Genomic DNA, 17546 nt, shown 5'->3' on the forward strand with positions numbered 1-17546 from the left:
TGCAACGACCAGGACTCTGGGGCGCTGCACTCCCCCCCGGTTAAATCCAGTACTCCTGGACTGGGAAGAAAACAACAATACATGTCAGCAAAAAGACATACAATTTTGAAAATGCAAGTACAAGTAAACTTTTTAACAGGACTTCCCTTTATGGGAGGTGAGGACACTTGAACGTTACAAACATGGTTAAATACTTTAAATAACATACTATAAATAACTTCTTTTACCCAACCGGGTATTCTACTAAGTGCAAATTTCTTGAACAATAATTTAACATTGCCTTTAAGGACGTACTCGCTGAATCCACTAAAGACCTTCTTATAAAACATTATAAGGCTAATTAACTTTTCTGCATTCTCCTTCTTTACATCTGCAGGACCGCCTGTCCTAACTGCTCCAGGCCTACTGACTCTCCTTTCTGTTACAGGACCGCCCCTTTCCGCCCGGGCCTACTGCCTTTCTACTACTATACACGGTATAGAACTTATCATCCATCTTTCAGTTCAGGATTACTGAGCCATCTCTGTATGGCTCCTAGGAGGACTCACTGACTAACCCCGTACGGGTTCACTTTCTGTCCTCATTCTTCTATCAACATCATTAAACATTTCTCACAATCAACTAATTAGCTACATTTAACTTCTTCTTTCAAGAAATTATTGCCATTTAACCATCTTAAGGCAACACTGTTCATAAGTGCAATATGTGAACATTCCCTTTAAGAGGGGACCAAGTCTCTATGAGGTAGTGCAACTTCTCAAGCTGCAAGTCTGTTCGCAGCAAGGACTCCGGTGCTGGTTCCAAGACCAGTGTCTTCGCAAAGAGTCCTTTCCTTGTGTAAAACCAGTAGAGAGCACCTTTAAGAAGGTGCAAACTATGTACAAAAAGTTTGTAATCATGCATTGTTCATGATTCAGCAGTTCTTTCAATGATGAATAAACAGGAAACAAAAACAACACAAAAGCAAAAGGAAGGGATCCCGGGTAAACAAAGGGATCCCTTTAAGAGTTAACCCTGATCGGGTTGTAGCAGCAAAAACATCAGAAGGACAAACAGTTAACTATTTACATTCTATAAGCTTCCCCATCATGTCGGGGGTGAGCACCGGCAGCCCCGCCGAGAGGAAACAGTTATTGTTGGGGCGAGGAGCGGTCGCGGGAGCGGGATCTGTCAGGGGGGCAGGATCGGTCAGGGGAGCAGGTGCGTCTTCCATACCTGCGCCTGATGTGATTCCACCGATGTCGATCCGTCCCGCTGACAAGGACACTGGAATCGGCCGCAGCCCGGACTGCGGTTCCTCCGAGGTGGGCTCTTGATGTGGTTCCGCCCTCCATGGCTCCGTGGTCGGGATAGGTAGGCTCGACTCCTCCGCCGACAGCTCCAAGGAGTTCAGACCCTTCAGAACTTGCTGTTCATCATCGCTGTCCGGCATTCGGCGGCAACGCATGCACCGGGCTCCGCCATTTCTCCAGGGTCGAACTCCCTCTTCACCTCGTTCCCGCCGTTGCAAATTAGGGGGTGGTTCTCCTCTGCTTCCGGGCAGGTCGTCATCTCGCAGCAAAAGTCGGAGGGGGCGGTCGCTACTTCTGGCGCCGCTTTGGTAGTCTCCTCCCATGGCACGCCCTCCTTCTCCCCTTGCGCTCCCTGTGGCGCTGTAATGGCGCGGTTTTGGCGGGAACTGTTGGCGGCAAGTGGCAATACACAGTCTTTGCAATAAGTCACAGTCCAAGTCTAATAAATCACAGTTCCAAGGCACACATGACCCGATTCTTCAGGCTTAAGTAGATCCTGTTTGTGACGCCAAGTTGCAGCGCCCCCACTGCCGCAGGGCCGAGGGGTACCCGGTACCGGGCCTCTGAGTCTCTACTCTGGGGTTGTCACGGTGGCTAGACCCGGTCCGTGACCCTGCTGAGGGGCGCCCAATAATAGGTGTGGATGGTGGTGGTAGTGCCAGGGCCGCCATCAGGGCATTACAGGCATTACTGCTGTATGGGGCCCGGTCAGCAGCAGTACACAGAGGGGCCCGCAGATCTGGGGCCTCACTGTTGAGCTTCTACTGACCGGGCCCCATCATGCACTAAAATACTGTGCACTCACTGCGGCGCACACGTCGGCGCTGGGGCCCGGGAGCCGTTTTGGAGCTGTGCAGGGCCGTACCCTAGTCGGCTGCGCAGCTCCTGCTCGGCTGTAGCTAGAATGTATGGGCTCCCTGCAGGTCCTGACTACAGCCCATCCATTCTAGCCAGTAGCGTAGGGGGGGGGGCAGAGGGGGCCATCGCCCCGGGCCCTGTCACATGAAGGGGCCCACGGGGAGCCAGGGCAGGGCCACTTCTGTGACGAGGGAGAACACCGTATAGTAGCAGAGCAGTATAACGTCTGCTCCCGTCTGACAAGCTGCACGCTGGCTACTAGCACAGTGACGGCTGCAGAGTCTCCCCCCTGCAGTGAATGGTTTCGCCCGTCTGACCTGATCATGAAGCTTTTCCTGGCTGCAGTTTTCTTCACTCTGGGTCCTAGTGCCCACACCCTGCATTTCACTTACACTTCCTGGTCCTGCAGTGCAAACTTTATCAGTAAGTGCTGGGGATGGGACATTTTAGGTTTGTTAAATTCAGGTATGTCACTATGAGACCGTTGGGGTATTGTGGGGGCTGAAAGTGGGTGAGGGGGGACAGGGTACTGGGGGGGTGAATGTGAGACCATGGGGGTATTGTGGGGGAGGGGAGACAGGGCACTGGGGGGTGAATGTGAGACCATGGGGGTGTTGTGGGGGCTGAAGGTGGGTGAGGTGGGACAGGGCACTGGGGGGTGGATGTGAGATGATGGGGATATTGTGGGGGAGGGGGACAGGTCACTGGGGGCTGAATATTATAATGTTATGTTATGATAGTATATGTACGGGGAGGCTGGAGATGGGGGGTAGGGGGCCTTTGATACGTACCACCTGGGTATTTTATGAGTGTTAGTATAAGGAGCCCCCATACAGTAACCAAGAGCTGCATCACATTTACAGCACCACTTCCAGGTGCTGAAAATCCTCGTCCCCTGCCGCCTGTCTGATACTCACCTTCTGGCGTCTTCATCTGTTTTAGGCTACGTTCACATTTGCGTTGTGCGCCGCAGCGTCGGTGACGCAACGCACAACGCAAATGTGAACGCATGCACAACGCAGCGTTTTGTGACGCATGCGTCCACTTTTGCATGGTTTTGGGCGCAGAAAAAACTGCTCTGCGCCCTGACGCATGCACCACAGCGACGCATGCGTCAAAAAACGCAAGTGCAACGCATGTCCATGCGCCCCCATGTTAAATATAGGGGCGCATGACTCATGCGGGGACGCTGCAGCGCCCGACGCTGCGGCGCAGAACGCAAATGTGAACGTAGCCTTAGTCTCTGCTTGGCTCCGTCTCCTGCAGTTTGTGGCCTGTCCGAGGCTCCAGTGTTTCATGGAGCAGTGCAGAGGTCACTAATCAGTGTGAGTCTGTGGGAGCCTCGTTCTGACCTCTTTCTCACTCTCAGGCTATGTGCACACGGTGCGGATTGGCCGCTGCGGATCTGCAGCAGTTTTCCATCTGGTTTACAGTACCATGTAAACCTATGGAAAACCAAATCCACAGTGCACATGGTGCGGAAACGCTGCATTGTATTTTCCGTAGCATGTCAATTCTATTTGCAGATTCCGCAGCATTTTACACCTGCTCCTGTATAGGATTCCGCAGGTGGTAAAATGCAGGTGAAATCTGCACAAAAAACACAGGAAATCCGCGGTAAATCCGCACACGAATCCGCAACAAGTGCACATAGCCTCATAGTCTTACATTGAGCGCTTTTGACATAGCTTCTAACTTCTGGCCTGTCAGAAGCTGCGCTCACAAGTTTGAGCAGCGGCACTGCAGCAGTGCCCCAAAATACTGAATACGCCGGAGGATGAGTAAATGTCCATCATACTGTGTATACGGGAGCTGTGGGTCCATCATACTGTGTATAAGGGAGCTGCGGGTCCATCATACTGTGTATAAGGTAGCTGTGCACACATCATACTGTGTATAAGGGAGCTGCGGGTCCATCATACTGTGTATAAGGGAGCTGCGGGTCCATCATACTGTGTATAAGGGAGCTGCGGGTCCATCATACTGTGTATAAGGAAGCTGCGGGCCCATCATAATGTGATAAGGGAGCTGTGAGTCCATCATACTGTGTATAAGGGAGCTGTGAGTCCATCGTACTGTGTATAAGGGAGCTGCAGGCCCATCATACTATGTATAAGGGAGCTGCGGGCCCATCATACTGTGTATAAGGGAGCTGTGGGCCCATCATACTGTGTATAAGGGAGCTGCGGGCCCATCATACTGTGTATAAGGTAGCTGTGCACACATCATACTGTGTATAAGGGAGCTGCGGGTCCATCATACTGTGTATAAGGGAGCTGCAGGCCCATCATACTATGTATAAGGGAGCTGCGGGCCCATCATACTGTGTATAAGGAAGCTGTGGGCCCATCATACTGTGTATAAGGGAGCTGTGCACACATCATACTGTGTATAAGGGAGCTGCGGGTCCATCATAATGTGATAAGGGAGCTGTGAGTCCATCATACTGTGTATAAGGGAGCTGTGAGTCCATCGTACTGTGTATAAGGGAGCTGCAGGCCCATCATACTATGTATAAGGGAGCTGCGGGCCCATCATACTGTGTATAAGGGAGCTGCGGGCCCATCATACTGTGTATAAGGAAGCTGTGGGCACATCATACTGTGTATAAGGGAGCTGGGGGTCCATCATACTGTGTATACGGGAGCTGCGGGCCCATCATACTCTGTATAAAGGAGCTGGGGTCCATCATACTGTGTATACGGGAGTTGCGGGCCCATCATACTGTGTATAAGGAAGCTGGGGGCCCATCATACTGTGTACAGGGGAACTGTGAGGGACATCATACTGTTTGACGGGAGCTGCTGGCCCATCATACTGTGTATAAGGGAGCTGCGGGCCAATCATACTGTGTATAAGGGAGCTGCAGGCCCATCATACTATGTATAAGGGAGCTGCGGGCCCATCATACTGTGTATAAGGGAGCTGCGGGCCCATCATACTGTGTATAAGGAAGCTGTGGGCACATCATACTGTGTATAAGGGAGCTGGGGGTCCATCATACTGTGTATACGGGAGCTGCGGGCCCATCATACTCTGTATAAAGGAGCTGGGGTCCATCATACTGTGTATACGGGAGTTGCGGGCCCATCATACTGTGTATAAGGAAGCTGGGGGCCCATCATACTGTGTACAGGGGAACTGTGAGGGACATCATACTGTTTGACGGGAGCTGCTGGCCCATCATACTGGGTATAGGAAACTGTGAAGGCATATTGTGCATATGGGAGCTGTTGGCCCATTACACTGTATATAGGGGAGCTCTGGGGGCATTATACTTTCTATAGTGGAGTTCTGTCAGCATTATACTGTGTATAGGGGAGCATTGGGCTCATTATCTATAGGGGAGCAGTGGGAACATCATACTGTGTAAATAGGGGAGAAGTGAGAACATCATACTGTGTAGATGGGAGCAGTGAGAACATCATACTGTGTATCGGGGAGTTATAGAATCACCATACTGTGTATAGGGGAGCTGTGGGGGCCTTAGACTGTGTATAGGGAAGCTTTAAGCTCACCATACTGTGTATAATGGAGCAGTACATGGGGGAACTTAGGGGACATTATTAAATGTTAAGTGGGCACTTAAGCATCATTGTTATAGGGGCACTCGGAGTATTGTGACCATCAAAGTTGCATATGGTCACAATATGGCGGTAAAGTCAATGATCGTCTTTGTATAGAGATTTATTTTCAATAACAGTGCGGTCATATTCTGAGGCTCCCCTATATTCACAATAAGTGCGCAACCGTAGCTGTAATCAGGGTTAGCTGGTTAGGGGCCCACTCAGATGTTTCGCTCCCCCCCTAAGTTGAAACCCTAGCTACACCTCTGATTCTAGCAGTCTCTGGGGCATGTGCAATTGATCCACCAACACCCAGGTGAAGTATGCTTTACACTCATTTTTATAGCCCAGACATTTGAGAGGGGGTACTGAGTATGGATTTAGTCCCCTGTTCAGAGAGAATCTATGCCCATGTACTAGTCCTCACATGATGATTGAGGGTGACTGAGGCATATTGCCGGGACATATATGTATGGATCACTCGCATTTTATATACATGGGCTATCTTTCATGTAATCAATGTCATTAGGGCATATTGGTTGAACAGGAATACATGTGCCACTTGCACCTGTGTCATGCATTGAGTGTTTCTCTCCCTCATCAGATTACATCTTGTGTGTGGTGGATTTTCACGTCCGGTGTCTTTTTTGTAGGTAATTGGCACTGTTACTACGTGACAGAGGCCTATGTTTTTAATTTCGTCATTGTTATTAATAAAGTTTGTTTTCATATTTTTCTAAAAAACTTCCAATTGGTCTCTTGATTTATATTCTAGCAGTCTCAGTAGTGAATGTGCTAGAATGTAGGGGGTCCTGTCAGGTCCTCTCAGCAGCCCATACATTCTAGCTGCTGCTTCACTGCTGGAAACACTAGATGCCCCGGAACGACTGAGGTAAGTATAAAAAACATTTTTATTTTTGTTTTTTTAAATGGGTGAGGTGGGTGAGAGTGAGACTGCAGATGATAAAGTGTGTTTAAGGGGGCACTGCGCATGATGAAATGATAGTGGGCTGCAGATGATGAAGTGTGCTTGAGGGGGCACTGCGCATGATGAAATGATAGGGGGCTGCAGATGATGAAGTGTGCTTGAGGGGGCACTGCGCATGATGAAATGATAGTGGGCTGCAGATGAAGTGTGTTTAAGGGGGCACTGCGCATGATGAAATGATAGGGGGCTGCAGATGATGAAGTGTGCTTGAGGGGGCACTGCGCATGATGAAATGATAGTGGGCTGCAGATGAAGTGTGTTTAAGGGGGCACTGCGCATGATGAAATGATAGGGGGCTGCAGATGATGAAGTGTGGTTGAGGGGGTACTGCGCATGATGAAATGATAGGGGGCTGCAGATGATGAAGTGTGGTTGAGGGGGCACTGCACATGATGAAATGATAGGGGGCTGCAGATGATGAAGTGTGTTTGAGGGGGCACTGCGCATGATGAAATGATAGGGGGCTGCAAATGATAAAGTAAGGGGGACTGCAGATGAAGTGAAGGGGGATAGGGGACTAAATGATGAAGTAAGGTGGACTGCAAATGATGAAGTGGGGGTGATGGGGACTGCACATCAAGTGAGTGTGAGGGACGGTGGACAGCAATTGAATTGTAGGTGGGGGTGGGGAGAGCCAATGGTATATTGAAGGTAGGGAGAGCAAATAATGAATTTTGAGGGTGGGGAAGAGCAGTTGATAATGAATAGAGGGTGGGAGAGAGAGAAGACATGACAATGAATTGAGGCAGAAGGGGCATGTAGCTATAATGAATCGGAGTTAGGGTTAGAGCGAGAGGTGCATAGTGGGATCGTTGAGGATAAAGTGACTGGAAATAAATTGGGAGAAAGAGTACAGGTGCTAATTAATTTATATATTAAATGGGGAAAGTGGCTATGTATAGCTAGAAGGGGCTCAGTGGCATATTATAATTTATATTTGGAATGGTGGGTTGCATAATAACCAATTACAGTATATATTAATGGTGGGTGAATGTCTGTATTCAGATGTGTAGTGTAGAAGAAAGGAAAAAAGTGGGGAATGTGCTCTGGAAGCGGTGCTCTAGATAACTGTTATTTTATGCAGAGACGAGTCCTGGCTGAAAGAAGTGATGGCGGTCTGCGCTGGATTAAAAAGAAACGCAAAGATGAAGGACTTCAGCTAGAGACATCACTGGTGAGTCAGTATGTTACCTGTACACTGACACCATACACTATATACTGTATACAGAGCTCCTGTGTATCATGTCACTAGTGATCCCTGTATTACCTATACACTGACACCATACACTGTATACTGTATACAGAGCTCCTGTGTATAATGTCACTGGTGATCACTATATTATCTGTACACTAAACACTATATACAGAGCTCCTGTGTATAATGTCACTAGTGATCACTGTATTACATGTACACTGACACTATATATAGAGCTCCTGTGTATAATGTCACTGGTGATCCCTGTATTACCTGTACACTGACACTATATATAGAGCTCCTGTGTATAATGGCATCGGTGACCACTGTATTACCTGTACACAGACACTGCATACTAAGTACAGATCTCCTATGTATAATAGCACTTATGGTGATAGTATTTTTTTTTTTTATTAATGATCAGTATTGTACTATTCAGTCACAATGTGGTGGTAATATGTTGTCCGGCCATGGTGTGGCGGTATTTGTTCCTTGTATGTGCTATTATTTGGTCACTATGTGGTGGTAATATGTGGTCTGGTCATGTTGTGTTGGTATTTGTTCCTTGTATGTAGTTGGTCACCATGTGGTGGTAATATGTGGTCTGTACATGCTGCTGTGGTATTTGTCCCTTGTATGCGATATTGTTCGGTCACTGGCAGTATTTATTCCTTGTAGATAGTATTATAGGTCACTATGTGGTGATAATGTGGTGTCTGGTCATGGTGTTGTGTTATTTGTCCCTTGTATGTGGAATTATTGGTCATTTGAAAAATTGAAAAATAAATAAAAATATACCTAAATTGTATTGCATATTTTAACAAATGTTTAATAAGTTAGAGTAGAGTAGGGCCCGGCCAAAAGAGTCTACCTTGTCATCGTGGCAGATTAAAAAAACCTTTTGGCCAAAACAAAATCTGCTGGCTATGTGTGTGATCTGGTGATGGGAACTGTTAATGTGTGATTGGTGAGAAGTGTAGTTTTTCCAAGAGTCAGCGGTGGTGCTGTAGACAGTTCGAGGTTTAGAGGCGGGGCTGGGGTGGAGCCTGGGCGGAGTCTTAAGGGGGCCCCGAAAATGTTGCCAGTATGGGGCCCCGAAATTTCTAGTGGCAGCCCTGGGTAGTGCGGTGCAGTAAATAACGAGGACACCAGGTTGCAGTCTCTTTACCTCTTTACTGAAGGCTTCAGGGTCCTCAATCCGGAATACGGTTAACCGGGCTGCGCAAGCCTGACCGGTCCGATGGCACCTCCAGAGTTCCCTTTGCAGGTGGAAATCTGTGCCTACCTTCTAGCGCTTGTGTGTTGTGGTCCTCCCCTGCTGTGCTCACGGGATAGTCCCCACAACTGTTGTGTCTGTTTCTCGTGTTCCCTCACAACTCGATTCTGATGTTCTTCCACGTCCCCCAGATCTTATGGTTAGGACGCACCCGTATGACGGGGAGGCTCGGAGCTCTTCCGGGACTCTAGCGTCGCCCCACTCCTGTTGTTACCCCCCTGTGTCTTCCTAGGTCAATTGGGTGAGACAGCCTGCCTATAACTGACTGTCCTGCCGTAGGTTTGAAGTTTGGCCTGGAGCTCTATACTTCCTCGGCATTCCGGCCACCGGTTATGCGCCTCAGTAGGATGTTGCCTCGTCTTACAGCATGACTCCTACTGGTATTCTCCTTGTTGCGTTGATCTCGTTTCTCACTCAGCACAATAAACCTCGCTTCTTGTCCTTTCTTAGGGCACCGCTGCTATATCGTGCAGGCGCGGTCCCGTAACGTTCTCTCTGGTTGGTAGGCCTCTGTCAGGATCCCACCCCTGACAGGGACCCCTCTGAATCTTCCCCTACAACACCCTCTGCCACACGCTGTTGTCTGGTTCCAACCCAGTCAGCTTTCTCATCTAACTTCCTGCCTAACCCCCAGTTTGACCAGATTGTGAGGAGTGGCCTAATACATAGTACCCTTAGCTCCCCCTGGAGGCCAGACTGTGAAATGTATTGGTGTCTATGATACCTGGTCAGATGAACTCCTTCAGTGCCATCAGACGTACCATAGCCCCCCTTAGCGGCGGAGCATCAGTACTGCAACGACCAGGACTCTGGGGCGCTGCATATGCATTTGATGTTAAAAGCTGTGGCCATCAGAACTGCTAGGAAGGTCAGAGAGATATCATTCTGCAACTCTCTATATTTACAGTAGATCTCAGATAATCATTAGACCAGGCCTTGCTGTTTTTATCCAAGGTTGTATCCCACTTTCACCTTTCCCTTTCTTCTACAATAAATTTCCCACCACGCTCGCACTGACATCAGAAAGGTGAAGTGAATTCATTTATTTCTCGCACCCATAGGCTTGCATTGGCGAGTCTCGGTGCCAATCGCAGCATGCTTTCTCGCATAACACTAGGCCGTATTCTACAGTAGTGTGACTCCGGCCCAAGGGTAGGTATGGGTGTGTAACTTTGAGCTAATAAAAAGCAGAAATTTGGTTTGGGTTCTTTGTCAGTCCTTGGAAGGTACAGCTCGTTGTGGGTTTTGTCCATTTGCCTCCACCAAGCTTTAAGCCATTTTAACATCACGTTTAGTAGTTTTCTTTCTTTATTCCTTTTTATTTTATGTAATTGTATATATTGTTTTGTTCCCATTTTTTAACATCTTTGTATATTTTTTATAAACACTGTGTATTTTTCCTGATTAACTATATAACATTTAATCCTGAAGCCATACACTATCTGAAACGGGTGTCCAATCGGCCTGTATAAACGATTGCTGGTGGCAGCTAGTAGTTTTTGGGTTTTTTGCTATTGTGGAGTTGGCAGTGACTGTATGGCGGTGTACCATGTATATACCATATGTACCATGTATATACCATACACTCACAGCCTCGTCCATCACTCGTCACTTAGGCCTCTTTCACACTTCCATCTTTTCTCTCCCGTCGAAATCCGTCGAGTTTTGAAAAAACAGGATCCTGCAAATCTTTCTGTAGGATCCTGTTTTTTCCCATAGACTTGTATTAGGCCCCTTCACACTTCCGTCTTTGTAGTCCCATCGAGATACGTTGTTTTTTGAGAAAATAGGATCCTACAAAAAAATCAGCATTTTCTCTTAGACTTGTATTAGCGACATATCGTGACGGATGGCCACACATTTCGTCCGTCGTGCACTGGATCCTGTGGAATTTGACGGCCCGTCTTTTCCAAAAAACGTTCCATGAAACGTTTTTTGTCTGCAGTGCAAAAACGTTCCCCGACGCCTCCTGCGGCATACGTCGTTCCACAGAATGGGAGCCTATGGACACTGGATCCTGCGCACACTGTGAATTGCAGGAATCCAGTGACGGATGCAGTTTTTACATCTGAGCATGCCTGGAAGCATATTCAAACCCGGGGAAATCTCGCTCTCTCTCGTTCAGAGGAACGTTTTTTCTGCACGTCGGAAAATCGCTCAGCGACGGGTCTGTCGCTGACTGTCAAACACAGGAATCCAGCAACGTATCCCGTCTTTTCACTCTGAGCATGCCCGGAAGGATTTTCAAGTCAGGGAAAAAGTCTCTCTCTCTCGCTCTCTTCTCTCTCTCCCCTCCAGAGTTTTATGTATTAAATTTCAGGTCCTACCACACTCGATGCATCCGTCACATTACTGGATGCGTTACATCCGTTTCACAATCTTTTCCCAACGTCTGTCAATGCGTTGCGTCGACGCATCATGACGGCCGTCTCAAGACGGAAATGTGAAAGAGGCCTAATTGCGTAATTGTTCTGACGATTGGAGGCAGTGGAGTTGTGTTTCCTTGACAACTTGTGACAGCAGTGGGATCTCTCCAGTGTCATCTGTGACAAAGAGGAAACAGTGGTGGGATCTGCGTGATCCCCACTGGCTGTTATCCGTGACAATTCCGTACATAAAAACAATTGTTAGTTTTTATATGTGTTTTATATACGAGCTTTTTTCAACCTCCCTATAGTGAAAAAATGCCCCACAATGCAGAGATCAACAGCGTCTTTAGAGGCTCAGTGGGCATGAGCTTTTTGAAATCACATTTGAACGGTAAGGGAACCTGCCACCAGGAATAACACTGTTATCTTGCAGATATGGGATTAATCTCCAGGTTAACAGTGTTATTATGCTGTACGGGGCAAGTGCAGTGGGTAGAAAATGATCTTTATTCCCCCCGCCGGCATTCGATATTCAGTCATAGGGGCGGGGGCGTTCCAGTAACGCGAGTATACAGAGCAGCCACTGTAACCGCGCCCCCGCCTCTGACTGACAGCCGGCCGCAATGTAGAGCCCCATATCTGCACGTTAGCAACGATATTCCTGGTGACAGGTTCTTTTAAACTCTGCAGATTTTCTGCTAAAAAATTGCAGCAGAAAGAAACGCAGCATTTACGCTATGTGGGAACATGGCCTTATGGTGCAGACACAGAAAATATGCATATTTAAAGTAGGAGAAAAAACACAGCACTGACGCTATTTGTGAACACGGCCTAAATCTGTGATTATCTTTTTTTTACTGTTATGGTTATACACCTTCAATTAGACATTAGATAACCAAAATGCAGAATTTTAGTATGGTATATTATATAACATACATGAGTTGCCAAAAATGCGACATTAGTTTTCTGATGGTGAAAAAAAGTTGCAAATTTTGAAGCACATCTATTTACTGCAAAAAAAAGTGATTTTAGCTTGTGGTAGTCTGAAGCACTTTGGAATAAAATGGTCCTGTTATTCAGTCACACTCAGCTATGCGGGAAAGCAAGAGTAATAATAATTTATTGTGATTTGTATTTCACCTTACAGCGCTGTCTCCTGCCATCCAGCTTACTATGTCTATGGATTCATCAGACTATATACCAAATGGTAATGTATATATAATCTACTCTCTCGATTAACAGGCATTTGTTACTGTCCTCATGATTACTACTTCATATAATATTTCTGGGTGTCAATTTTTACATATTTGTATTGAATTATACTATGTTACACTTCAAGAAACGCATCTGACAAAATGTAAAGTCAAAACTGTAAAGAGTGACTCATGCACTGTCCCTCAGACCCTGCAGTAGTCATACAATATATCACTACTTCAGAGGGGTTACCGGTAACCCCTTCACCCCCAAGCCTGTTTTCACCTTCATGACCGAGACAAATTTTACAATTCTGACCAGTGTCACTTTATGAGGTAATAACTCTGGAACGCTTCAACGGATTCCACTGACTCTGAGATTGTTTTTCGTGACATATTGTACTTCATGATAGTGGTAAAATTTCTTTGCTATGACTTGCTAAAATCTGAAATATTTATACCCTTCAATCAGAGAGATATGTCACACAAAATACAGCTCTGGCAAAAATTAAGAGACCACCACATCAAAACCCTGTCATGGGTAGCCCAATCTCCAGACCTGAACCCCATTGAAAACCTCTGGAATGTAATCAAGGGGATGATGGAAAGTCACAAGCCATCAAACAAAGAAGAACTGCTTACATTTTTGCGCCAGGAGCAGTGTGAAAGACTGGTGGAAAGCATGCCGAAACGCATCAAAGCTGTGATTAAAAATCATGGTTATTCCACAAAATATTGATTTCTGAACTCTTCCTGAGTTCAAACATTAGTATTGTTGTTTCTAAATGATTATGAACTTGTTTTCTTTGCATTATTTGAGGTCTGAAAGCACTGTTTTTTGTTTTTTTTATTTTGATCATTTTTCTTTGTCAGAAAAAAAATACAAATTGCTTGGAAATTCGGAGACATGTTGTCAGAAGTTTATAGACTAAAAGAACAATTTACATTTTACTCAAAAATATACCTATAAAGAGAAAAATCAGACAAACTGAACATTTTGCAGTGGTCTCTTAATTTTTGCCAGAGCTGTAGTTAATAAATAACATTTCCCACATGTTTACTTTACAACAGCACAATTTTTAAACATAATTTTTTTGTTACGAAGTTAAAAAAAAAAAGTTGTTCAGCAGTTTCTAAGTTTTCCAACAAAATTTACAAAGCCATTTTTTTTAGAGACCACATCACATTTTAAATGACTTTGAGGAGCCTATATAACAGATAACACCCAAAATTGACACCATTCTAAAAACTGCACCCCTCAAACGGCTTAAAACCACATTCAAAAAGTTTATTAACCCTTCAGGTGCTTCACAGAAGGTAAAACAATGTGAAAAGAAAAAAATTAACAAATTAACTTTTTTTTTTTTCAGAAAATTTTTACTTTAGCCTTTATTTGTTTATTTTTACAAAGGTAATAGGAAGAAATGGACCAAAAAATGTGTTGCGCAATTTCTCACCAGTACACCGATACTCTATATTTGGGTGAAAACTACTGATTGGGTGCACGGCAGTTCTCGGAAGGGAAGGAGCACTGTTTGACTTTTTGAATGCAAAAATGGCTGGAATTGAGAGCAGATGCCATGTTGTGTTTTAGAGCCCCTGATGTACCCCTGAGTACCTAGACAATGGAATCCCCCTGATGTGTGGTGAGCTGTAAACCCCCTGGTGCTTAACAGAACTTTATAACATAGAGCCATGAAAATAAAAAATAAAATTTCTCACAAAAATGTTCTTTTAGCCCCAATTTTTTTTATTTTCACCAGCTTCCCTATGCATGTTGAAGAAAAGCATCAGCGCAACATGATGCTTCCACAACCATGTTTGACTGTGGAGGTGTTATTTTCATGGGGATGACCAGTGTTGTTTTTTTTTAAGAAAAAGGCAGGAATGGATAGTTTCTGCTTCAAAAACTGCATCTCAAAACTCCATCAAAATTATATATGAGAAAACCCTCAACCACAATTTGTATAACAATCTATTGAAAATAAAAGGTGGTCTGTTTCGTTATCAATATCTCAAAATATGTTTTTTTGTTGTTTTTTTTTTACTATAGCCTACTTTTACATTGGAACAAATGACAGTGATGACGAAGATGATTTTGACTGCGAGTAAGTATTACTGTCATTGTTTATGCACTTTGTGAGACCTACATTTGCCTTTGTATGATAGTTAAGTAGAGTTTGAAGGTGCTTGAACCTATTCTGTATTCTTGGATAGAGTTGAATGGGCTACATGAGAAAACCATGAGATATTTTTCAAGCAGTTTGGTGAGTGACAGATTTTACTTGTAATTTTCTTTTTATTTAGAATAAAAGGCATTTTCACATGAGAGAGTAGCAGGGTGTATGACTGGGTAATGGCCGTTTCACATCCAATCATGCTAGCTCTTTCTCTAGGGCAAGAGGAAGGGCGATTAGATGCAAAACCACTGCATTCCATTTACACATCATTACTATCCCCTCTGAATATGCACTTTTTTATATAAAAAGAAATGCTTGTTTCACTATGGTCTTGCAGTGTAAACAGGTTGTGAATCACCCAATACGCAAGCAAAACATTATTGCTGCCAAGAACAATGGCAGTCTATGCGTACTGAACGATATATTATAGATTGTTCCATGTGCATCATTTAGCCTGGTCTGCCTGTGTAAACGGGCTTTTAACCCCTTAGTGACAGAGCCAATTTGGTACTTAATGACCAGGCCAATTTTTACAATTCTGACCACTGTCAATTTATGAGGTTATAACTCTCGAACGCTTCAACGGATCCCGCTGATTCTGAGACTGTTTTTTCGTGACATATTATACTTCATGATAGTGGTAACATTTCTTCGATATTACTTGCGATTATTTATGAAAAAAATGGAAATATGGCAAAAAAAATTAAAATTTAGCAATTTTCAAACTTTGGATTTTTATGCCCTTAAATCAGAGAGATATGTCACAAAAAATAGTTAATAAATAACATTTCCCACATGTCTACTTTACATCAGCACAATTTTGGAACCAAATTTTTTTTTTGTTAGGGAGTTATAAGGGTTAAAAGTTGACCAGCAATTTCTCATTTTTACAACACCATTTTTTTTTAGGGACCACATCACATTTGAAGTCATTTTGAGGGGTCAATATGATAGAAAATAACCAAGTGTGACACCATTCTAAAAACTGCACCCCTCAAGGTGCTCAAAACCACATTCAAGAAGTTTATTAACCCTTTACGTGCTTCACAGGAACTGAAACAATGTGGAAGGCAAAAATTAACATTTAACTTTTTTTTGCAAACATTTTGCTTCAGAACCATTTTTTTTATTTTCACAAGTGTAAAAACAGAAATTTAACCATAAATATTGTTGTGCAATTTCTCCTGAATACGCCGATACCCCATATGTGGGGGTAAACCACTGTTTGGGCGCACCGCAGAGCTTGGAACAGAAGGAGCGTGTTGTGAACTCCGTTTTCAGGCTCCCTCTTGTGGTCACAGATGGTATTGTGTGACTTTGGTTTTTTGGCTCCCCCTGGTGGTTTGGTTTATTATCCTGCGGGTCTGCTGGATCAGCTGCCTCGTTATTCACCAGGGAGGCTCCTATTTAGCTCTGCTTCACTTCCACTTGTTGCCGGCTGTCAATGTATTCAGTGCTATTCTGATTACTCCTGATTATCTCGTTTTCTGCCTCTTCAGGATAAGCTAAGTTCTGTTTGAATATTTTTTGCTCATCTGCCTGCAATATGATTTCTGTGTATGATGAGTCTAGTCCAGCTTGCTAACATGTGATTTCTTTTTGCTGGTAAGCTCTGGGGTACGGAGTTGCTTCCCCCGCACCGTTAGTTGGTGCGGGGGCTCGAGCAATCTCTGCGTGGATATTTTGAATAGGGTTTTTTATTGACCGCACAGTTTCCTTCCTATTTTCTGCTATCTAGTATTAGCGGGCCTCATTTGCTAAATCTGATTTCATCTCTACGTTTGTGCTTTCCCCTTAACTCACCGTTAATATTTGTGGGGGGCTATTCTATATCTTTGGGGTCATTCCACTGAGGCAAGTGAGGACTTACTTTCCCTCCAGGAATAGTCAGTTTCTCAGGCCGTGACGAGACGTCTAGGATTTTTAGGTAACGTTCCACGGCTGCCTATAGTTGTTTGCGGATAGGATCAGGTTGCGGTCAATCTAGTTACCACTTCCCCAGAGCTAGTAGTCTGTTCAGTTACTTAGCTAGTCCGACCTGCGATCCTTGCCACTAGGATCATAACAGTAAGGCCGGCCTATAAAGTGTTAATTGCATGGCAGAAGCAGGAGAAAAGAAGCTTGGAGATATTTTTTTTTTTTTGCTGCCGTGTGTCTAGCTGCTGTGTGTCTGGCTTCTCTCCTCCTCTTAATCTTGGTGTGGCTCTGAGTTCAGCTGCTGATATGGATATCCAGAGTTTAGCCTCCAGTGCAGATCATCTTGCTGCAAGGGTACAAAGTATTCAGGATTTTGTTGTGCACAGTCCTATGTCAGAGCCTAGAATACCTATTCCGGAGTTGTTTTCTGGAGATAGATCTAGGTTCCTGAATTTTAAGAACAATTGCAAGTTGTTTCTTTCTTTGAAACCTCGTTCCTCTGGGGATTCTGTTCAGCAAGTTAAGATTATTATTTCTTTCTTGCGTGGCGATCCTCAAGATTGGGCTTTCGCATTGGCTCCAGGGGATCCTGCATTGCTCAGTGTGGCTGCGTTTTTTCTGGCCCTTGGATTGCTCTATGAGGAACCTAATCTTGAGAACCAGGCTGAAAAAGCGTTGTTGGCCCTCTCTCAGGGGCAAGATGATGCAGAGG

At 45.0% G+C, this 17546-nt stretch overlaps 1 protein-coding gene across 3 annotated transcripts in view; it reads left to right on the forward strand.

Annotated features, from left to right (window-relative positions):
* The window catches only part of LOC143816179 (uncharacterized), a 173110-nt gene that overhangs the window by 112516 nt on the left and 43048 nt on the right, over positions 1–17546 (forward strand). For all 3 annotated transcript variants that reach the window (XM_077296255.1, XM_077296256.1, XM_077296257.1), the window contains 2 exons: positions 12692–12751; positions 14791–14845. In XM_077296255.1, coding sequence (XP_077152370.1) covers positions 12692–12751; positions 14791–14845 — 115 coding nt within the window. The remainder of the gene's footprint in view (positions 1–12691; positions 12752–14790; positions 14846–17546) is intronic.

Source organism: Ranitomeya variabilis, chromosome 3 (genome assembly GCF_051348905.1).
Source record: "Ranitomeya variabilis isolate aRanVar5 chromosome 3, aRanVar5.hap1, whole genome shotgun sequence".
Lineage (NCBI taxonomy): Eukaryota > Metazoa > Chordata > Amphibia > Anura > Dendrobatidae > Ranitomeya > Ranitomeya variabilis.